Source organism: Kluyveromyces lactis, assembly GCF_000002515.2.
Source record: "Kluyveromyces lactis strain NRRL Y-1140 chromosome D complete sequence".
Lineage (NCBI taxonomy): Eukaryota > Fungi > Ascomycota > Saccharomycetes > Saccharomycetales > Saccharomycetaceae > Kluyveromyces > Kluyveromyces lactis.
In genome coordinates, this window is record NC_006040.1 from 1514728 (window position 1) to 1538047 (window position 23320).

Sequence of the window (23320 nt, forward strand, 5' to 3'; positions counted from 1 at the left end):
CCCAGACCTCTCGGCCAAGGTTGTACTCGCTGGCTCCGTCAGTGTAGCGCGCGTGCGGCCCAGAACGTCTAAGGGCATTACAGACCTGTTATTGCCTCAAACTTCCATCGGCTTGAAACCGATAGTCCCTCTAAGAAGAGTCAACCGGCAAGTGCCAGCAACCCTATTTAGTAGGTTAAGGTCTCGTTCGTTATCGCAATTAAGCAGACAAATCACTCCACCAACTAAGAACGGCCATGCACCACCACCCACAAAATCAAGAAAGAGCTCTCAATCTGTCAATCCTTATTGTGTCTGGACCTGGTGAGTTTCCCCGTGTTGAGTCAAATTAAGCCGCAGGCTCCACTCCTGGTGGTGCCCTTCCGTCAATTCCTTTAAGTTTCAGCCTTGCGACCATACTCCCCCCAGAACCCAAAGACTTTGATTTCTCGTAAGGTGCCGAGTGGGTCATAAGAAAAACACCACCCGATCCCTAGTCGGCATAGTTTATGGTTAAGACTACGACGGTATCTGATCATCTTCGATCCCCTAACTTTCGTTCTTGATTAATGAAAACGTCCTTGGCAAATGCTTTCGCAGTAGTTAGTCTTCAATAAATCCAAGAATTTCACCTCTGACAATTGAATACTGATGCCCCCGACCGTCCCTATTAATCATTACGATGGTCCTAGAAACCAACAAAATAGAACCAAACGTCCTATTCCATTATTCCATGCTAATATATTCGAGCTTTCGCCTGCTTTGAACACTCTAATTTTTTCAAAGTAAAAGTCCTGGTTCGCCTGCACCCACAAGGAGTACAGGTTAGCCAGAAGGAAAGATCCGGTTGAAAACCAGTGCGCGACATAAAGTCGGACCGGACAACCAGACCCAAAGTTCAACTACGAGCTTTTTAACTGCAACAACTTTAATATACGCTACTGGAGCTGGAATTACCGCGGCTGCTGGCACCAGACTTGCCCTCCAGTTGTTCCTCGTTAAGGTATTTACATTGTACTCATTCCAATTACAAGACCCGAATGGGCCCTGTATCGTTATTTATTGTCACTACCTCCCTGAATTAGGATTGGGTAATTTGCGCGCCTGCTGCCTTCCTTGGATGTGGTAGCCGTTTCTCAGGCTCCCTCTCCGGAATCGAACCCTTATTCCCCGTTACCCGTTGAAACCATGGTAGGCCACTATCCTACCATCGAAAGTTGATAGGGCAGAAATTTGAATGAACCATCGCCAGCACAAGGCCATGCGATTCGAAAAGTTATTATGAATCATCAAGGAGTCCGAAGACATTGATTTTTTATCTAATAAATACATCTCTTCCAAAGGGTCGAGATTTTAAGCATGTATTAGCTCTAGAATTACCACAGATATCCATGTAGTAAAGGAACTATCAAATAAACGATAACTGATTTAATGAGCCATTCGCAGTTTCACTGTATAAATTGCTTATACTTAGACATGCATGGCTTAATCTTTGAGACAAGCATATGACTACTGGCAGGATCAACCAGATAACTATCTTATGAAGCAGTATCCACAAGTCTTAACAACAAATGCTGTCAAGTCCCGCATCAACTGTCGCAGATATTTTATCATGATTAGAAATGCAAGTAAGGAAACAAGTTTCCATACTCGCGTCGGAAGCAACAATTCAACAGTTTTTACACTATCAAATCATCACAACCCCTCCATGCCATAGCACTCTTTGAGTTTCCTCTAACCGACTTCCACTGAACACTGCTCCGATGTTTCGCAGAAACAGAACGTTCAATATCATCGGCCAAAGAGGAGGTTACACTCACAGAATCACAGACAACCAAAGTCGCCCGGCTATTCTGTAAGGCATTCCCCCAAATATGGTTTCTTTGGTTTGGATTGCCATTGGCTAGTAATCCACCAAATCCTCCACTGCTCGCCAATGGAATCGCTAGATGTCCATGACGAGACTGTTCAGGCGTCTTGCAGCATCTTTCGATGCTGCACACACCCATGTCACCGCGCTGTATAGGGCCCCAGGCTTGATCTGACGATCACCTAGAAACTCTCTCCACCGCGAGACGAGGCCATAGTCTGTTCGACGAACGACTACATCCAAATCTTACTCAAGTTTGTTTCCAAACTCTTTCCGATTCGTCTTCAACTGCTTTCGCATGAAGTACCTCCCGGCCTATTTTTCTCACCCGTGGTCTTCTTTCTATTAGCCCTCACGTTCTATATTTCAAAAATGCATTCATTTTTTTCATCTTCTCAATACCCTCTGTTATTTTTTTCAGTATTTTTTCAAATGGTAAAATTCGCACTTTTAGCTTTTTTTCTTCCCCTTCTTTTTCATCAACGATTCTCCCCTTTATATACAAATCTCGATTTTCGTTTTTGTGTTTCCCTTTTTATTTTTTCACTCCTGTTAAGGAGGATAATCCCACTGGTTGAGAAGAAAATAAAAAAAACAAATAAAAAAAATACAGATGGTGATTCATCTGGCACTCTCTCCTTTCAGACCTAAAATTCAACACTGTTCTGCCACATTATTCCTTGCATGAAATAAGAGCAGCAGCATTACAACATGAGCTACTGTACATCTACACGAGCAGTATTATTCTTCTTCGTTTTGACATAATAATAATTGTTTTAGATCCCAGAGATAGTTCTTCAATCGAAGTAGTCTCTAGAATTGCATTGCTCCCTGTTCGTTTTTTGTATCTTGTTTCCATATCATGCATCTTTCTACACTGTTTGACTTATATTTCATGTACTTAACCCTAAATTCTCTTCATTTGTAATTGTTTTTTATCCCAACCACTAAATGGATGTATTTGAGGATTCATCCTTCTAGAACATATCACAACTTTTAAGGTGTAAATGTTAAATTGCATTTCAAATAAGTCATTTCATTAATGATACGTTCGCATATCATCACACAGTTTAGGAACACATTATCACTGTTCCCGCTGCTTTATTCAATTTATCATCGAAGTATCTTTCTCTTTTCTATATCTGATTTTTAGTTTTTGCATGTTTTTCAAAGTATTGGGAGATCCGGTATGAAAAATAAAAAAAACTATACATCCCACAAGAAGCCAATTATAAAAAAATAAAAAAATAAAAAAATAAAAAAATGAAAAAATGAAAAAATGAAAAATAATTGAAAAAATATATCTAAGCAAACAATAAAGTTAGCTAGCCCACTTCCTAAATAAATTGGCCTAACAACATACTACAACCGTAAGCCAGACACAACTACTACCACTGTAACTGCTTAAGATTTCGGTTGCGGCCATATCTACCAGAAAGCACCGTTTCCCGTCCGATCAACTGTAGTTAAGCTGGTAAGAGCCTGACCGAGTAGTGTAGTGGGTGACCATACGCGAAACTCAGGTGCTGCAATCTTTTTTTTTTTTCCCCCTCTGCAGAAGAGATGTGACCTTCGAACGTTTGGATGATAGCGGTAATGCACATTTCTTTTTCTTTTTTTTTTTTTTTTTTTTTTCTCCCTTAACCTACCTACATAGTATCACATTTAGACGCCACTTATGAGATGAAAAATTTTCACATCCCGTATTCTCATTGTTTACTTCTACATATAACTCCTCTAAGAACAATAAGAAAGAGATGAAACAACCCAGATAGCCATCTTGTTGCCACTTAATATAGCTGCATTCCAACAGACCACGCCGGTTCTCAAACCCGACGTACATTCTTGCTCAGTAGTGGCCGCAATTCACTTCTTTTTCTCTGATCCTTTCTCAAGATATTAGATTTGACTGCGGTCATCGTAGAATAGCGCAACACCACAGGAAAATCGAGGCCTTGTGTATGTGTTTTCTCTTACTTTTAAGTATGTATTTAATTGCCTTCTCTCAACTCGATTAAGCTCGAACTAAACTGTCAATTTTATACATTATAATCATCCGTGTAAATTAAGAAAATGGGAAAAATCGTTTTTAAAAAAATACTTGTACCAAATCCAAAAGTATTTTAGCAGAGGAATACAATAAAACAAAAAATGAGCTAAAATGAATTGAAAAGAATCTCTTTTTATATGAAGGACACACACACACACACACACACACACACACACACACACACACACACACACACACACACACAACGCTGAATGTATGTATTTTTTGACAATCATGGGTAACGAATACCTTCGCAATATTACACTGTTAGTGAGTAATACAAATAAGAATTTAGGAAAGGAATATCTTGAAAATAAAGTGTTATAGTTTTGATCTTATATCTCTGCCAGAAAGTAGGTAAATATACATATACATACGGTAGAGGAATAGAAAGAGTATATTTTCAGTGTTATATTGGGTATAATTGGAGGTATGTCTTTAATTTTTGGGACCTATAGGTATAGTTATAGTGTTTCAGAAGGTTTGCTTTATTAAGAGCAGATGTAGTTATGAATGAATAATTAAATGTACTAGCCTTATATTTACTTTGCTTGGTTATCTTGCTAATTTTTGCATCTTTAGGAAGAACATTTAAATTTACAGAAGCTTTACAAAAAATTAATGTTAATAAAATGAAAAACTTTTGATAATTCAAATGAATTTGAGAAATTAAGATTTTTCAGATCTAAATTAGCGAAAGCTAAGATGTGTAGTTCTTAAAAGTAATGGATGACCATTATTTTTGTGTAAATTGTCAAAATTTACATCTTCATTTTTATAAAAATTGAATATATATTTTTCATTTTCAAAATCTAAACGTTGAAACACCTTTTGTTTTTTGCTTTATCCAACATGTAATTATAAAACTCAATACTACCCGAAGCGTAAGCTATCCTCATTAAATCTATATCTGCGGTAAACATATCAGGATCTCTGGAAGCATATTCATTATAGCATAATTTACTATAATAGCATATCTTTGATCTGGAAAGTCTATAAGTAATTTTTGAACAATGTATCTATTTAAAGTTTTATAAGTATAGAAATAAAAAGGTCTATAAAGAGATACAAAATGTGGATCATAAATATCGTTTACTAATAAATTTGCTACTGCTTTCCTACATAACTCATCGGGATATTTTTTATGATGTTTAAGTACATAAGCTGAATTTAAGAAATTAAATTCAACAGGATTTGTATTTATTTATATCTAAATATGGTTTATAAGAAAGCATGTTATAGTACACACTTTTATCTATAGAAACACAATCCATAGGACCAAATACTATATTATCACTATAATCAATATATGTATGTAAACTATCATCTATAATTTCTTCTAAATTCATCTGTTTTCTAGTAAAATTGTACATGAAAAATCTGTTGATAATCATCTTTCTATGATTCATTATAGATGCTTTATTTAAAATAAAATCTTCTGGCTTAGGTTCTTTTAAAAATAGTTTGATCTTCTATTTTGTATTCCACAATAGAATTTTTTTTCACAAAAACTCTCTCTAACAAGAAGTGCAGATAGATATATACAATCTGCATTACAAATTTTATCGCATTTATTACATATATCATCCCAAACTAAAAAAACACATATGGTTTTAACAACTAAACTATACCTAGGATCTTTTTCTGAAAGATATATACAAGTTTCTTTGGTAGGAACATTAGGATACCAAACACCTGAAAGTAAATATTTAAAAGTAAAATCACACACTTTATTACTCATGATGTATATAGCAGAAATACTAGAAAGTATTCCAGCTGTTAAGTATAAACCTGAATTTTCTATTTTAACTGTAAAATCGTAACTATTCTTTATTCCTATACATAAATGAAATTTTAAATCATCTTCATCAAAAAGCTCTTCATAATCATAATATTTAATGAAATTTTCATAATCTGAATAATATGCGTAAGTACATGCTTTAAAATAATCTGAAAGATTATTTTCTAATTCTAAGCAGATTTTTAATTGAAATTGAGAAATTGTCCTGTACTTGGAATGTCTTCTAAACTTTTTTCTCACCCTCGCACCTTTTCTATCAGCTCTCACGTTTTATATTGCAAAATGTATCCATTTTCTTCATTTTCTTACTACCCTGAGTTGTTTTTCTAAGTATTTTTTTAGGTGGTAAAACTCGCGCTTTTACCATTTTTCCTTTTTTCATCATTACCCCTTTCATATATGCGCATCTCAAATATGCTCTAATGGCAAGTTTCGTTCTATTATCCCTCATAAGAACCGTAATCTCCCTAAACTAACGCCTTTCTAAGCAGTGTGTTATTTCTCTTTAGTTTTGAAAACACGGTTTGTTGGGCACCATATTTGCTGAACTGTCTAGCGAACTATCCATTTATAAGTGAAAGATGGTTCATTTTCATTTGCTCATGTTAAACTATGGCGTTGTAAGAGCATTTCTAAGGCGCCAGTTATTGAACCAATGCTAGATAAGAAGCCGAAGCTGAGAAGAACTAGGATCAAGGCTACAGCGTTTGGTGATTGGCAAGACAATCCACAAAGTATATAAGTAGAAGGTTCCTTCATAAAATTTACCTATTTGGATTTGACGACACATTAATTATTGTTCTACATTAACTTATATGTCAGATGTAAGAAACCAAGGAGAACACCATATATAGTTACTTCGTCAGTCGAAGTTCGTATACCGTTCACCAATTCAATCATCAAACAATTTCACTATTAAACTTTTAAGACGGAATGGCATCTTTTGACATGAATACTACTAACCATCTAAGCGAAGTCCCTACTACCAGATCTGATCATCATTCGGTCCAACGGCCCACACTCTTTCATTTTTTTTACTAACTTTTCAAAATAAAAAGAATGAATGTTCGGAATTACCATGTTTTTGATTTTATACAATCTCGGTAGGAACGCGTTAGATAATTCCTGAGAGTTTCTGGGTCTTCTTTCATTCTTCTTTAATTCTCCGTGAAACAAACGCATCACCGGAAAAAAAAGGTTGCTATATTAGTTACCCGAACTTTATGTGGGGAATTTAGATGTATTACCCGGTTGACTATATTTGTATTGACCAATCAAATTACATAATGGTAACTTGATCGTTGGGAGTCTCTTTTTTTCTTCCAGGCTGAGTGTTTTTCATCTTGAAAGGAGAACCATAAAAATCTCAGAAGGACTTACTGGGAAGCTAATGGGAGCTCCGTTTAACAACTTCCTTCCAGAACGACCCTTCCAACAGACTTCGAAAGAGTTCTACACGTGAATCCACCAAAGATTTTAAGATGTCCGAACCTAGTATCAAACTAAGAACGGCGAAGGACTCTGTACGTTACTATCATATGAAGCTGTAAATCACGGTGTCGCAGCTGAATATGGAACATATCATAACAGTAAGTTTCCATGTATGCTCCTCATTCATAGGTGAACTGTTTTACGATGTGTTTTGTATATCTATCGATGCTTGAGGCGTCATCTCGACCAGCTGTACTAACAACAATAATCCTAAACATCAACAGTTAGTTTCCTCTCTATTCGAGCTATCAAAAGCTGCTAACCAAACTGCATCATGTTTAGTTGACTTCTACCATTCGATCGGCGATGATGAAGAAGAAAGAATCGAGGCCTTTACTATTTTGACAGAGGCGTTACAGAAGTTAACTTCTTCTACGAATCAATTGAATTCCATTAGTACTGAGCTAACAAACCCTATTGAAGATGAGAAGGAAATTCCCACCACTGACGCAGCTGCAAAGGTTGTCAAGAAGAAGATTCCACGTGATCCTTATGCTCCAAAGAAACCGCTTACCGTCTTCTTTGCATATTCTGCGTATGTTCGTCAAGCTTTGCGTGATGAAAGACAAAGAGCTGGTCTCCCACCATTGTCTTCGACTGAAATCACTCAAGAAATTTCAAAGAAGTGGAAAGACTTAGGAGACTCTGAGAAAGACAAATGGAAACAAGCGTACAACGCAGAACTAGAAAATTATCAAAGGGAAAAACAAAAATACTTGGAAGCTAAGAAAAATGGTACCTTAACATTAAATGAAGGTCCAAATTCTGCCCCTGTTCCACTTCCTGATTACTTGCAATCTGCCGAAGATTTCGGCTTGCCCCATATTGAAAAAAGACCATATGATGAAGATGCTTCCAGTGAAAAGAAAAAGAAGAAAAAGAAGAAGGATAAGGGAAAAGACAAATCTAAGGACTAACGAGCTGGGATTTATATAATGCTTCATACATATATATGATGACACTCTTTCTTTCTTTGTAAAAATAGTTGTAACAATGTGTAATAATATACAAGAAATATAAGAATAATACATTTAATCTGTATGGGATGATCTTCACAGCACAAGCTGCTATAGGAAGCATTGTGGAGTAATTGAAGATTTTCTTTGTGGTATTGTTTCAAATTTTTCATATCACTTCACTTATTTTTATTCTTTCCCAATTGAAATTAATCTTTGATCCTTTAATTTGTAAAACACTTACGTGCAATTCAGTACATGGACCTTATTTTCGTACACACGTTGTTCAAATACTATGCCAAAATAATGAGTGGTATATTTTAATGTCAAGTCAACGTATAACTTATCTACAATGCATCTATGCAGTGCCAAATTTCTTCAAATATTCCGCCGTCAGTTTACTTCTTTGAATTACTCGGTGACAAGTTTGAAAGAATCTCATTTAGCATTGCTGATCAACTAAATCTACAGTTGAAGTAGCTATCATCTTAGATATGTAAGGTTTGTCTTTTCACCCTTTAACGAATAGATGGCTGTTGCTATACAATTAAATTGGTCATTAATTTGTGCGTATATGGCTATTTACAGTTGTTTTTGTGTGTTTTAAAAGGTTGATCAAAGCTGTTTGTGTAATAGCTCAACAAGATCCACTGTTTTCCTTGGAGCATCTTGTGGACGTTTCCACTCTTCTGGGAACTCGTACCCACGCTTTTTCTTACGCAATTGTCTTGCGATGATATGTCTTTTATCGAGAGGAACATCAGCAAAGTCGTCTTTCAAATCTTTAGCCTCCTTGAGTAATTCTAGAAGAATGCTGTTTAAGTACTTTGCATTTTGAGCTGGTTCTTCATAGCGATCAGAAGACATTCTCAAAGTATCTGTAGTAGAATCATAACGTGTTTTTGCCAATAGACGCAGCTTATGCAGTTCCCTCTGTTCCAAGCCGAGATCCGATGTCTTCACAGATAAGACAACCTTACGAGAATTTGGATGTTCTTCACCAAGATATGTTGTATAACGATAAGCTACTGGATGAGTCTTTGTTGAAGGGCGTTTATATTCTTGACGATACTGCGCAAGTAAAGGAAGTTCAAATGCTGCCAAACGATTGTAGAAACGTTGTTCACGATGTTGATGAACTAAAATTTGTGATTGTGATGGCAAATCATCAAACTGATATTGATCCAAGTTGACATGCTCGTCTAGACCTCTTGCAATGCCCATTTCTGCCTCAACTTCTTCAGGTGTCTTATGATAGTACTCTTTGAAAAGTTTTGCTGGAATTCCAGACGCTTCGGCAGTGGGTAACAATGCTTTCAACTCTTCTTCGCAAGGCTTATATAGGGGCCCTAGTCTTGCCTTTCTTTCATTGTGCAACGTTATGATATCTTTACTATCCAAACCGATCCATTTCGATGGATCCTTGTAAAGTGTTGAGGAAATGGTCGCAACTTCTTTCGTAACGGTGGAGTTTAAACGTCTACTACAAAAGAATGCAGTACGTTGCACGCTAGCACCAGTAATCATTGTTGAGTGCCTAAGATGATTACGTTATCGCAGACCTTTTAACACTTTGAATATAATTGGCTTTCTCTGGTTCCGATTGGTGTTGTATCGAGGATTATTGGTATTTCTGGTAAACTTGGAAAATTTTTTGCAGAGAAAAGGCGGAGGTCACGTGATAATAAATTTTCTATGAAAATATCTGTCAAAGTAACGGAAGATAAACAACGAAGCAACAAACAGAACAAAGTCATTAATATTGCCAAAGCTGGAAAGCAGCCTATCTTTTAACGATAGTCAACAGTGGACAAAGGTGGAATCAAGTAGATTGCTAAACCAGATCTTCACTCAGTAAAACACCACTGGTATATTATGTCAAGGAATACGCGAAGAGGCAAAGGAATAAGAGAGCAGAAAAGAGATGACGCTGGGCTACATGAACCGTCGAATATTCTAAATTCGATGCTGAAGTCTTTAGACTTGACTTTTGAGAATGACATAGGTTTACTGAACGGTAAATACGTGAGGTCGGTTCCTGAGAAACCGGTTTTGCAAACAACTAAAGATCAACTAGAAAATCTAGGAAAATGTTTGGAGAAAATTGCAGCTAGTGATCAAGAGAATTTAGACCTAATCAAGGAAATGCGGGAAGATATAATAAGGCTCGAAGATGAGAAACAAAAAGAGAAGGAGGAAGCAGAAGCTGCAACAAACCTTGCAGCCCAGAACGCAGAAAATGATTCAATTAATAAAAAACTTGATGAATCTAGCGAAGTCGTATCGGATAAAAGATCAATTACAGAAGAGAACGAGGAGACAGACAAAAGGCCACAAGATACTATTGAAGAAGCGGAAGTTTTATCATCAGATGGTCACATATCAAAGAAAGCAAAGCTAGATATTGATAAAATGGAAAATGATCCTAACATTAGAAACCCCAAGTCTGAATTTGTAGTATCTCAAACGTTACCTGCTGCTGCAATGAGATTAGGTTTGTTTCAAGAGGAGGGTCTTGAAGCTACTGGTGAGGAATATTTGAAAAAGAAATACGGGGTAGTAAGCTATCCTACAAATGACTTAAAGGAACTTCTACCCGGTGAGCTGCCTGATATGGATTTCTCGAAACCTAAACCCACAAACCAAATTCAGTTTAATACTTTTCTCTCATCCATCGAGGCCTTTTACAGAGAATTCAATGATGACGATATCAAATTCCTTCAAAACAAATTCATCATGCCACAAAATTTGCAGTTTGTGAAATCTTATGACCCCGAAGTGACTCCATACACAATTCCTAAATTAGGACCACTATACACAGACGTGTGGTTGAAAGAAGACAATAATCAAAACATTGCGAATCTGACTCCTCCACCTATCAGTGATCCTATTAGTATCTTGCCTAAGAAATCAGGGAATGACATTTCGGATGGTGTACTTGACAATGAAGAAGTGTCTTGTGGCCCGCTAGTCTCAAGGCTTTTGAGTGCTATACTGAAGGATGATGATATTATAGCTCCTAAGGAAGAATTACCGACAAACCCCACACTCGATTCATCAGTATCAACACCAGTAAGTGAGCTTGAACATGTTACCCCATCATCCTCCTCGTCATACGGGATATTCAAACAACATGGAGCGATTGCAAACAATTCCAATATTGATTATGTTTCTTTTGAGGAACGCTTGAAAAGGGAATTAAAGTATGTTGGTATATATATGAATCTACCGAGAGAAGAAGGAAAAACACGTGAAGACCCGGATTGGTTGACCGGAAGGGAAGATGATGAGATTAGTGCTGAACTAAGAGAGCTGCAGAGTACACTACGTCAAGTGACTACTAAGAATACCAAAAGAAAGGCAATGCTTCTACCGTTATTGGAGAGGATGCTCGCATGGCAAGAGTACTGTACCATATTGGACAATCTTGATAAGCAAGTTGACCAAGCATATATCAAACGTATTCGTGCGCCGAAAAATAAGAAAAAGAGGCAATATACACCTGGGCCGGATTCATTAGCAACCGGATCAACATCTCAGGCAGCTATTCAGGCAGCTCACCAACAAGCCGCTAACTCGAGTCTAAAATCTTTGTTGGATAAGAGACAAAGATGGATAAGCAAGATTGGTCCTTTGTTTGACAAACCGGAAGTCATGAAGCGTATTCCAAGAGATAGCGTATTCAAGGATATAGACCAAGATGAGGAAGAAGAAGAAGCAGATGTGTTCAGCAATAATGCCAACGGGAAGGAAGAAGAATTAAATGAAACTCTACAAAATAAAGAAGAATAAATTGAAATAACTGACAGACTGGCGTCAAGCTGGTTTTTGGTGCTAGCTAGTGGAATTAGACCCTTTATTATATAGAATACGTGGAATAAATGTACCTGTCTATATTTGATGCAATTATGATTTATGATATTTACTTGTTACTTAGTTATTCATATTAGTCTGAATGTATGATAAAGATGGAACCGTTTTGACATTACCTAGAGCAACCATAGAGACAGGTTTATTGAGCAGCCTATAATTTGCCCACATTATAATGTCCTGCTTTGTGATTTTATTAACTTGTTCGAAAACCTCCTCTGGTGATAACCTTTTACCAGTCGTTACTACTTGTCTTCCAATATCTTCAGCTATTGCAGTCGATCCATCTAGAGAAAGAAGTAGAGAGGCTTTTAATCTTGCTTTCGCTCTGTTTACCTCATCGTCCGAGATACGTCCGGACCGAATTCTTTTCCACTCTTTTAAAATTTCGTCAATGATTAACTTTATATCGTGTTGTTGAGAATCAGCCACAATGTACATACCCCACAAACCGGAGTCGGCGTACGATGTTGAGAATGACATGTAGGAATTAGTTAAAGTACCATTTTCAGATGCAGCAACAGCAAGAGGTGAAGGAGAATTAGTACCTGTGCCCAAGGCCCTGTCCCAGTTACCAATGATTGCCTGGGTGCAAAGAGCAGTAAAGTAATCTGGTGCCGACCAGGATACACCTTCAATAGCTAACGCAATGTGGGTAGTTGGTAATGTATCTTCTTGAATCTTGAGTTCATTCCCATGGAAAACAGGCAAAGGACCTCGTGGAGAACCTAGAGGAATTGGGGCTTCTGATTTTCTAACGTGTCCAAAATACTTACCTGCGTATTCTACCAATTTATCATGATCGACTGCACCTGTACCGACAAGTACCATTCTGTCACCCGTATAATGTTTTTCGATGAACTCTTGTAAATCAGATCGTTGAATACTCTTTATATTTTTGATAGGCCCTAAAATAGTTCTTCCTAAAGGCTGATTCTTATAAGTGATTGTATGGAGATGGTCGAAAACAACCTCGTCGTACATCTTATCAACTTCTTCAGACTCCCTAATAATGACGTCTCTCTCCCTTTCAATGGCCTTTGGATCCAATACTGAACGAGTTAAGATATCTGCAAGAATATCGACTGCCTTTGGTATATCTTGTTTGAGTGATTTTGCATAGTACACAGTGTTTTCCCTCGAAGTATAGGCATTTAAATGTGAACCGATATTCTCAATCTCCAGTTCAATACCAGTTTGTGATCTGTTTTGTGTACCCTTGAAGGCTAAATGCTCCAAAAAATGTGCTGTTCCATTATTCTTCTCATTCTCGGCACGAGATCCGGTATCAACAAAGATACCTACAGTGGCAGTATTTGTGTTTGGCAAAGATTCGGATGCAACTGTTAATCCATTAGGTAGCACTGATGTGGCCGTTTTTGATAAACAACCATTAATTTCAGTCGAGTAGCGGAGCCTACCAAGGCCCACAGAGGCAACAGAACGCCGTGCGCTTGCCAGGGCTCTGAACATTGTGACAAGTGGGAACTATTCGTAAAGTGAAAGAATATGTAATTTATAGCAACAGGTTATGGCCAACAACTACTCACTTGTTTTACCGAACACTAAGCTATTTAGCAACGTATATGAACAAATATATATATATACTCATGTACTTGAAAAGATTGCCTAGATCATATTTAGACTTTACTAATAAATACTGAGCACATACTAAACACAACAGACAACGAATAACATATTACCCGGATAAAAAGTAAGATGCACGTGATTCGCTAAATCCCGGGTAACGATAATATTTGTGCACGCTCTTGGTGTATATTTTTTCAGATCGAAAGTTAGATGTTACCCGCTCTGGAAGTCACTCAAATTCCGATTTCTTCCGCAAAGCGAGTCACACTTTTCATTACCCTCCGAGATGACCCGAAACTTACTAACAGAAAATTACCAAGCAGCACTTGATGATCATAGAAAGAAGGAGTCCGCTATTTGTCCGGAGCCGATTAAGGAACCTACGGAGAAAACAGTGGAAACTGGTAACGATGCGCGCAAAAAAATGAAAATAAAAAAGCGTAAGCATGATACAATAGACAGAACTATTCATTGTTCTCAATATATATATATATATATATATATATATATATATATTTATATTTAACCACATATACGTAGATTCAACAGAGCCTATTAAAATCACTTTAAACTCTGATCGCCATTGTTTTACGAGAATAATTGTTTTTACTGTGGGGATAGTCTATTTCATACTCTATACTCGAAGAACTTTTTGATAACCTAGTGACGTTGTCTTGGTTTCGCCATTCACTTCATTAAATTTTCGGCTTTACTTTTCCCTTTCAATCAGAACCTCTGAATTTGAAACTTTATTAGCTTGATTATAGAAGGTCGACACTTCTGTACTGTCCAGCAATTACCACATCTTTCCTGCTATATTCCATCCTTTTGACGAAACAATAGGATAATTTGAGTATTGAGGAATTTCCGATAAAAATACACTCTACTTACAACCAGTACTGAAGAATAAATAAAGATGTTTTCAAGAACCGTGAAGTTGACTCAAGCAAGAGCTTTCCAAACTACTGCCAGAAAGAATTTGACCATTCCATTCTTATCTACCTTGCCACAAGCTCCGGGCGGTGTGAAGGGTAACGTTAACGATGCTTACGTCCCTCCAGCTCCAGAAAAACTACACGGATCATTGCATTGGGATTTTGAAAGAGTTTTGGCCATTTCCTTAATTCCATTGGTCACCGTACCACTAGCTGCCACTGGTTCCATTTCTACTGTTTTGGACACTGCATTGGCTTCCGTACTATTAGGTCACTGTTACGTTGGTTTCCAATCCTGTATCATCGATTATATTCCAAGCAGAGTTTACGGTAAGAATCACACATACGCCATGTACTTGCTTGGACTAGGTTCTCTATTCTCCGTTGTCGGTATCTACCACATGGAAACAAAGGAAGGTGGACTCATTGGTGTTCTAAAAAATATTTGGTCTAAACCATCTACCGAAAAGAAATGATCTAAGAGACTCATGATATGATCTTTTTTTCAAATTTTTTTTTGGATACTTACTTTCTCGTTGTTTCCAATTGCTCCAACCATATTATGCAATTATTATTTCTGTGTTCTCGTATTATAGAACACTGGAATTATTCACTTTTGATGATTGATTCATCGAAAGCTATCAAACATGCACCATCAGTATCTTGGTCAAGGGAGGCTTTAAGTTCATCATCGAAATACCCTCCTTTGCTATTTATTTATTATATTCTCAACGGACTCTAAAAGACTATGCAACAGTTCTAAGCCCTGCTAATCCACGAGACAATGACAACACCCGAACATGAAGTCACAATCACTTACTCAACAGGTTGCGCAACATTTTAATGGGATATTGAAATCAATGTTCCGGTCACAGGACGAGTTGTCTCGTACGTGTGGGGGGATTCTTTGACCTTTTCTAGCTCATCAGAAATGAAATTCATATAGCAATTAGTTGTTTAACGTATTTTTAATTAGAGTTCAATTAAAACCATCCGTTAAAATAAATTTACCGGAACCGCCGTAATGCAGAATTATCGGGCTTAAATCATTTTACTTAGTCAGTAAGCGAGCTTCTCCAGTTAATCAACGCAGAAAGAATGTTGATTTTGGACCTTACAGGAGTATGGAAAGGTACTCCCTTTTCACCACTGTAGACGTCCCTACTGATTTTATATTCCAGTACCGTAGCCCTTCTTGCTACACTGTCAATTTTCAAATCTACAAACAGCTCCGCACGTATGAGCAGCTTTTCCACCTCTCCATCAGTCTTTAAATCGCATTTCTCTTTAATCTCTTGGTAATTCACTTCAGTAGATAATTCACAGAGACTTAATAGCGATAGAACACGTAACTTATCCAGGACGAACTTATCAAGACCTGCTGTAGTCTCTTCCGGTAAGTCATCAATATCGTAAAAACAAAGAATAGCCAATAACTTGGTTTCTTGGGCATCTTTACATTCCATCCACCATTTCTTATAGTTTATTACCGTTTTGTCTTCTATCAAGTTACGTAGCAGTTCACGCATCATGAGCCACCAAAGATTTCCTAATTGATGAAGTGCTGGGAGTAATTGTGCTATGGACTCTAAACTCGAATGAGTTGAAGGTATTTTTTTTTTTTCCCGCTGCGCTTGTACAATTAAGGTTTTTCTGTTATGGCTAAGGTTTGGGAGCAATAGAATATTTCTACCAAAAACATCAACAAAACGTGAATGTCAAACAAAAAAAGGATGGTCGTTCCATTGAGAAATAAAAGGTTAAACATTGTCAAATAAGACTGAAGAATTGAGGTTGTGTCAGCTCTAAACTGGTTAAGCCGTAATGCCGACGATATTATACAGCTCAAATTCGAAGCAGCTATCAAGATTCCAGCGCAAAACCAAGATCAATGCAGAGCAGCTAAATACAAAGATCAACACGAACGACGCTCCGTTCATATCAGAACAGAATAAGGACTCAAGAGAGTATCTCATAGAACTATGTTGTTCAGTTTATCCGACGGAAATCCATTCGCAGATCTTTCGATGTCCTGATTGGAAACTTCCTTTACATGCCATCTTGGTACTACTATTGAAAAACTTCGTTACCTCATGGTACGGGGAGAAAATTGTAACATCGGACACCGAGCTTTTAGTACATCTGTATGAACTTGTTGATGATGTGTTAGATGATATTCATAATACAAATATTTTGTGGGAGCAAGTAATATGTGATGATTTACCCTTATTTGTAGAAACACAAGTTAAGATAATGAGAAGAGTGCTACAAGAACAGTTGTTATTAGATGACTTTTACCAGCTACAATTATACAAACATACTTACCCCCATGCGATTGCTGAAATTATAGTTGAGAGATTCAGTAGTGGTTCAAGATTGCATAATGCCTTTTTACGAGATTTCTTCGGTGATTTTTTACTAGACAAGTTGACTGAGAAGATTGCAGAGCCATTCATAGTGATAGACATAGTAAAATCTATCTGCGAGAGTCTTCTCAGGGAAAAGGCAGAGAACTGTAAGCTAAGGGATAGAAAAAACTGGATTCAAAAAATGATGCATAAATTATGGTCCACTTTTCAATTGAGCAATAAAGAGGTAACTACTAATCACGTTCTTCGAAGAATTGATCAACCCGACAGTGGATTTTTCAATCACTATTTCTTTTCTGCCATGAATGAGTGTTTTCAGTTAGAAACGAGAAAACCACTACTGTTTTTAGCGTTCAAAGTTTCCCAATTTTTTGGCACCAAGATTGCCTTTGTTTCAAATATAGCATCTCAAATATTCCAAAACATTGTGACACAGAGGGTGCTCAGTGGAGAGTGGCTGATTTCCTCCAGCTTGAAAGTACGACATTTGCTCTTTCCTCATGACAACAAAATGGGTCCTGTCAAGACTGCACCAAGCGCAAGTGAATTCGTGATTATGAAGAAGGAAGCTTCAACAGCATTAAATCAAGTTTGCCGAAAAATGTATATTGACAAGATTTTGGGCATTGATTCAAACGACTGCGACTTAGTTATAGATGCTTTGGCATATGATAGAAAAATCAACCAATTCATGATACAAAGATTAGTTGATTATCTGCTAACTTCGTTTCCTGTATTTTCAGCTTCTTCAAACATTCCTTGATTGTTCCAGCCCAATCTTCCTTCAAAACTCGGGTTATATCTTCATTGAAGTTCCCATTTTGGTCTACAGATTCTCCCCATATCATTCTAAAACCGTCTGGAACGGGAATGATTTGCTCATGTATATTAAAACCAATTTTTGTCCGTATATAAGCTGAATGTAATGCGATTTGAAAGTCACTGTCAAAAACCTTCTTACCACCGTATTTCAAGTCATTATAAATTGGCGAATCAAGAACTTGCTGTGTAAGTTTCCGTATCTGATGCTTCTTCCCAGTTACCAACTGTAAAATTAGGTGTTCATTGTCGACACGCTGAAAATATGTGATTGCACCATTCCACTTTATGAGACCTTCTTTACACTCATTCGCAGTCTTAGATTTTCCAACTTTTGCGACATACTTTCTAGTTAGTGAGAATCCTTTATTCCCGCCATACCTTAGATTTCGACTAAATTGTTGTGCTGACTGTTTGTTTACAGCATATACTATTCCACCGGATACTGGTGTGTCAATCCTGTGGATGGGGTAGTACGATGGTTCATATGTACCGTCCTTCAGGATGCTTCCACTAGAGCTTTGAACAATATCCAATAACACTGGGGGATCATAGTCGTGAGTATTGTACCACGTTCGTTTGTCAGGTAATTGAGAAAGGGCCAAGGGTGGCTTATTAAAAATTACGTGGTGCTTGTCACGCCAGAGCTCTTGTACTTTTAAAGGGAATTCCACTTCACAATGTGTAGCCTTAGCGTTTGTCGACTCCGGGGAGACGATTTTAAAGATCTTCACGAAAGGGGGTTGTTTTATGAAGCCTCTACGTAGCATATCAATTAGTACTATGATTTAAGCAATGCAGATGTACAGGAACTAACGGTTTTCTCCTCTCAGCTACATTCATGACTACTTATGCTTCCCTCATCATTCTCATGATATTTTTCTCAAAACTGCAGCAGCCTTTTTCAAATCAAGAAAGCCGAATAGATATATAAATAATTAATGAGACGAATACTAGATCTCTACAGCAATGAACGGTCAAACGATTTCATCAAGTTGAAAGAAGCAACAGCAGATAGTTTACACCCGGAAGCTCTATTTCATCTGCTTTTCTCTGGGCATTATCATCTTCTTCAAATAATACTGCCTTTCCAGTAATATTCTGATTACTGAGCAGTGGCGGCTATGGCGAAAGGGTTTCCAGGCGAAACTGACAATGAGATTCCCAAACGCATCTCTGAAACACTGAAGTACCAGCCAATTAACCACATAGTACCGAAGTCAGGGCTATCTAATTTGCTGAGTTCTTCAATAACCGAAGATATCAGTATTTCATGTAACAGTGCGTTCGGTTCACCCCCATCTGAACATTGGCTATACCCTCACCCTATCGATTTCGACCCATTTAACGAAGGCGACAGGGACCCCATTTTATTCAGGAGACCCAATAATATTACTTTAAGAGATGAGTCTCAAGAAACTGCTCCTGATCTGAAGCTTCTGAAAAATCTTCCACAGCTAGGAATCAGGTGCCTGACTGTTACAAGCCTGGTCGATTCTGCTAGTATTGTTGCGAATGTTGCTGGAAATCAGAACACAGCTACTAAAAAAAGAAGGCTAGAAGCAGGGGAAGACAAGGTATTGCTGAATGAGCTGGATTCCAAACGGATTCAAATTTGTGTACAATCTAATCCGATGAATGACTTGGAAGTTGGAAAACTTTGTCTTGATCATCTTTCGAAATTGTTAGATTCTGTCGGACTCAATTCTGAAGGGAGTGTTAATGAAAACGCTAAATTCTGGAAGCCATTAGGTGATGTTTACGTTGCTACTTCGGAGGCTATAGATGCAATATCGTTGACGATAAATAAAGTTCTAGGATTTCCGATGGTATTTGAGTATATTGATGTTCAATCTCTTAAAAAAATACTGGGTCTTTGCACTAGAAATATCAAAAGAATCCTAGCATATCAATCAGACAATGAATCTGAGTCCTTAGATCTGAATAACCTTACGTTTGGTTGCGCATTTTTAATTCTTGAAGTTATGATGATAGATCTCAAATCCGCAAACCTTCAGTTAGAAGAATATTACAATGCTGTGTTCTCAGCGCTTGATAATGCGCTCGAGAAGTTACATGTTTCGGACAACTCAAGAGGTATTAATGCAGATATTGGAAATATATTCTTATTCATCAATTTATTGGAAAAGTTTGTCGCCTCTCAATCATACTTGGACGAAATGTTTTTGATCAAATCAGTGTGCATTTGCTGTGATATGCTACTACACAGATGCTATCAACACTTAAACACTAATGTGCTTTTATCGCAAGCGGAGCGGATAAAAGACCTTTCTCTTGGAATATTAATATCACTTTTTTCTGAGTATCCATCTCAGCGGCTATTTATTACGGAAGAATTATTATCACACGTGCATGATATAGTAGTCTCAAAATCCACTAAAAAACTGAAATTGGTCGATGAATTTGAGAATGGCTACGCATCGTATTTTACTGTCGCCCTTGTTGCCATGTTCCAGTCAATAAATGCTTTGCCTGATGCTGAGCTATTGTCAGATTTTACGTCTGAATTGCTTGAAAATGTACTGTCCGAGAATAATGCCGCAAGTTTGGAATTGAAAGGACTAATCGATAACGTCACAACAACTTTATTCGAAGGATTGATTACGAATCCTTTCAAATTCAAATCAATTGTGGAGATTTACATCCAAGATTTGCTAACTATGATAGGAAACCCGAAATGGGCGTATTCTCATCATTTATTAGAAGCTTTTTTGCCGAAATTGTTTCAGATATTCAGCCCTACGTATCAAGGAACAGGAAACTTCGAAGTGCTTGCTATTCAACTTGTCGGCCAAATTACTGCCACTTTGACAGACGTTAAACTGAGGGCTGCATCCGAGGAAAGTAGGGATGTAAAAAGGATATTTAATTTGCAAAATGAGTACAAAGAGTGTTTCGATTGGTTGGGTTCGCAGACCAAGACATATTTTTCCGATAGAGCATTGTGGAATGAATCACTTTTTTATATCAGTGAGATGTTAGATCAGAAGGAGATAGACAAAACAGACGCACAGGTAATGAATTTTGTTATACGTATAATAGCAAAAGAAATAAGGGAGACAGAAATAAGCGAGAAAGAAATAAGCGAGAAAGAAATAAATAATGGTATCGATGGTAATGAAAGAGTTCGGTCCCTTTACATGAAAATTGTTTCACTTAGTCCGTTGTTTAACTTTTATGAACCCGCTTTGAGGCTCATTCTTTCGTTATTGGATCAACAAAAAGTAAAACTTAAATCAGGAGCAGTTAAATGTTTGACCCTATTAGTATCAAAGGATCCTCAGATGTTAGATACTCCTTTTGTTCAGGAAACCATAAAAAACAGACTCTATGACTCTTCGGCTTCCGTTAGAGATGCAATTTTGGATCTTCTAGAGCAGGCCACAACCTACATTCAATTCTACCGAGAAATAAACTGTAACTTTGACGATGACAGTATAGCAGTTCGAAAACATGTTATGCGGATGAATGAAAAGATTCTTGATACAAGTTCCGACCTGAAAATAAAGACATTCGTTTTAGAAAAAGTCTTGAGACGAATTGAGGATGAAGAGGATGTTATCGTGGAAAATGCCAGGAAACTATTACTTCATAGACTAATTTTGAGACATAGTGCATCTGACTTGTCCGTAAAACTGCATAGATTTGATTTATCAGAAACCCTCGAGCTATTATCAACACTCATCGGTTATGGTGGCAAGACTGAGGAACTGTTGGAGTTCTTCTTTCATTTTTTCGTATTGAACCCCTCCATTCATAAGAATGAAGATACGAAGTCGATATTTGATGCTTTAAGAAATCTTGTTAATGTACTTATTGAAGAGATTACTGAGAATGCAGCATCTGCAGACGAACTGAGTGAATCGAATGCAAGAAATAGATATGACCTACTTTATTTTTTTGCCAATTGTCCGATCAATTTCATATCAAAACCGCATCTCTACTCACTCTTTCCATATCTTTCGTCAAACTTTAACGGTAAATGTTATTTACTGCTTTTGAAGGTCTTTCGCTCCTGCATTAAGAAACATAGCAATATCAAGCTCAAATTTTTGCACGATCTAGAAACCACCCTACTTGCGAAACTCTCAAAGCTCAATACGAGAGAAATCGAAGAGGCTTTGGCAATTTGTTGGGAGACCTCAACTAAAACAAGAAAGGAAGATAAGCTTCTAAAAGTATGTGCCTCATGCATCGAGCAATTACGTCCCTATGTAACCCAGGCTGTGACCGCACCAAGTTCCTTGAAGCTTGATGGAAAAGTCCAAAGACTTATCTATTTATGTACTGGGTTTGCTCGCATGTGTCATTTTAAGGAAAACGAAAAAAGGTTAGAATTTCTCAGAGGTGACGAACACTTGTACCAGTACGTTACAAAGTGCCTTCTTACGTTCACAAATAAGAAACTAGCCACTCCTCTGAGAAAAATTGCGATCAAGAACCTAGTGAAATTGGCGTCATCTTTTCCCAAACTCTTCAACTCTCCACCTGTTCTAAAAGTTTTAGATCATGAGTTCGAAGCTGGTGTCCTAGACACTAAACTGACAATCATTGACTGTTTACAAGTGTTCTTCTCTAGTGAGGAAAAGAAAGTATTAATGAAAATAGGGGCGAACGGTACCATATCATCAAGTTCAGAGATGAGGAGATTGATATCAACACAAAACACTACCGAGTCTGTCAATGATGGCGTCTGTTCAGCATTAGTTACCAGATACCTTGACAGCATCATGGATTTATGTTTGCTATCGGATATAAAAGATGCTATTGTTGCCATCAAATTTCTACAGCTCACATTGAATTTTCACTATACCAATCCGTCACATGCTGTTCCTACACTTATTGCTCTTTCATGTTCAGACGCGAACTCAGTAAAAACAGTGTCGACCAGACTGTTGTCCACGATTTTTGAACAGTATGAGAGTATGGTATTTAACGGTCTTGCCGCTGGATTTAAAAAGTGCTGTGTTGTTTTCAAGAGCCTGCTCCCATCAGAGTTGGAGCGCAAAGATCACTGCATGAAACGCCTACAGTGCATATTATCCAACAACAAAAAAAACGGCAAAAAATACGTAAGTGTTGTCAAAAATCTTACTATATCAGAATGTTATAAAACACATTCTGTTAGCAACACCGAGCTACTTTTCTTATTGCACAACATGAGTCAGATTGATTACGGAGATAGTTATGAGCTCTACGAATTCTTGAGTACCATGTCTCTAGTAATTGATGAGATTGACGAAACCATACAAGATATTCTAAGTATTCAAGAGGACGATGAAAAGAATTCGAAAGCATTTTCCCTGATCAAAAGGCGAAAGATCATGTCTAATTTCAAAACCCACATGATAAGTATACACAATCTTTCATCGGAAAAACTGTCGTTTATTGGCACTCCGGAAGAAGCGACATTGAAAGGTAGGTCAATTAGCACAATTTCAGATTCCCCTCTAGCTATCGAAAGTATCGTTTTCGAGAATCTAACAAATGAAGAAATAGATCAGCAATGTCTCGAATACCAGAAAGAATATGATGCAATTTATTAATGTCCTCTAATTACTCATCAAAT

General features: G+C 37.3%; 10 protein-coding genes and 2 non-coding genes across 12 annotated transcripts in view, besides 1 other annotated feature; 6 read left to right on the plus strand and 6 right to left on the minus strand.

Annotated features, from left to right (window-relative positions):
• The window catches only part of KLLA0_D17924r, a 1797-nt gene extending 286 nt beyond the window's left edge, over positions 1-1511 (minus strand). Inside the window, exon 1 of the ribosomal RNA XR_002633595.1 lies at positions 1-1511. This exon is cut by the window's left edge and continues 286 nt beyond it. This is a non-coding gene — a ribosomal RNA (ribosomal RNA).
• Positions 1512-1658: 147 nt separating this feature from the next.
• KLLA0_D17952g (uncharacterized protein) lies at positions 1659-1988 on the minus strand (the record flags this gene model as incomplete). The annotated part of the gene is made up of 1 exon (XM_453854.1): positions 1659-1988. The coding sequence occupies one exon, from the start codon at positions 1986-1988 to the stop codon at positions 1659-1661; it is 330 nt and encodes a 109-aa protein (XP_453854.1).
• A 1275-nt stretch (positions 1989-3263) lies between these two features.
• KLLA0_D17935r lies at positions 3264-3384 on the plus strand. The gene has a single exon (XR_002633596.1). It is a non-coding gene; the product is annotated as an RDN5-1 5S ribosomal RNA (ribosomal RNA).
• Positions 3385-6303: 2919 nt separating this feature from the next.
• Positions 6304-6546: a long terminal repeat.
• Positions 6547-7181: 635 nt separating this feature from the next.
• On the plus strand, positions 7182-8108 carry HMO1 (Hmo1p; the record flags this gene model as incomplete). The annotated part of the gene is made up of 2 exons (XM_453858.1): positions 7182-7223; positions 7416-8108. The coding sequence occupies 2 exons, from the start codon at positions 7182-7184 to the stop codon at positions 8106-8108; spliced, it is 735 nt and encodes a 244-aa protein (XP_453858.1).
• A 654-nt stretch (positions 8109-8762) lies between these two features.
• On the minus strand, positions 8763-9674 carry RSM24 (mitochondrial 37S ribosomal protein mS35; the record flags this gene model as incomplete). Its single annotated transcript, XM_453859.1, has 1 exon — positions 8763-9674. The coding sequence occupies one exon, from the start codon at positions 9672-9674 to the stop codon at positions 8763-8765; it is 912 nt and encodes a 303-aa protein (XP_453859.1).
• A 348-nt stretch (positions 9675-10022) lies between these two features.
• Positions 10023-11939, plus strand: NGG1 (histone acetyltransferase NGG1; the record flags this gene model as incomplete). The annotated part of the gene is made up of 1 exon (XM_453860.1): positions 10023-11939. The coding sequence occupies one exon, from the start codon at positions 10023-10025 to the stop codon at positions 11937-11939; it is 1917 nt and encodes a 638-aa protein (XP_453860.1).
• Positions 11940-12080: 141 nt separating this feature from the next.
• MAS1 (mitochondrial processing peptidase) lies at positions 12081-13490 on the minus strand (the record flags this gene model as incomplete). The annotated part of the gene is made up of 1 exon (XM_453861.1): positions 12081-13490. The coding sequence occupies one exon, from the start codon at positions 13488-13490 to the stop codon at positions 12081-12083; it is 1410 nt and encodes a 469-aa protein (XP_453861.1).
• A 1033-nt stretch (positions 13491-14523) lies between these two features.
• Positions 14524-15018, plus strand: KLLA0_D18117g (CybS family protein; the record flags this gene model as incomplete). The annotated part of the gene is made up of 1 exon (XM_453862.1): positions 14524-15018. One exon carries the CDS (start codon positions 14524-14526, stop codon positions 15016-15018), a length of 495 nt encoding a protein of 164 aa, XP_453862.1.
• A 579-nt stretch (positions 15019-15597) lies between these two features.
• CSN9 (Csn9p) lies at positions 15598-16074 on the minus strand (the record flags this gene model as incomplete). Its single annotated transcript, XM_453863.1, has 1 exon — positions 15598-16074. The coding sequence occupies one exon, from the start codon at positions 16072-16074 to the stop codon at positions 15598-15600; it is 477 nt and encodes a 158-aa protein (XP_453863.1).
• Positions 16075-16366: 292 nt separating this feature from the next.
• On the plus strand, positions 16367-17674 carry NVJ3 (Nvj3p; the record flags this gene model as incomplete). Its single annotated transcript, XM_453864.1, has 1 exon — positions 16367-17674. The coding sequence occupies one exon, from the start codon at positions 16367-16369 to the stop codon at positions 17672-17674; it is 1308 nt and encodes a 435-aa protein (XP_453864.1).
• Positions 17601-18500, minus strand: PUS5 (pseudouridine synthase PUS5; the record flags this gene model as incomplete). Its single annotated transcript, XM_453865.1, has 1 exon — positions 17601-18500. One exon carries the CDS (start codon positions 18498-18500, stop codon positions 17601-17603), a length of 900 nt encoding a protein of 299 aa, XP_453865.1.
• A 354-nt stretch (positions 18501-18854) lies between these two features.
• SCC2 (cohesin-loading factor complex subunit SCC2) lies at positions 18855-23297 on the plus strand (the record flags this gene model as incomplete). The annotated part of the gene is made up of 1 exon (XM_453866.1): positions 18855-23297. One exon carries the CDS (start codon positions 18855-18857, stop codon positions 23295-23297), a length of 4443 nt encoding a protein of 1480 aa, XP_453866.1.
• Positions 23298-23320: the final 23 nt, after the last annotated feature.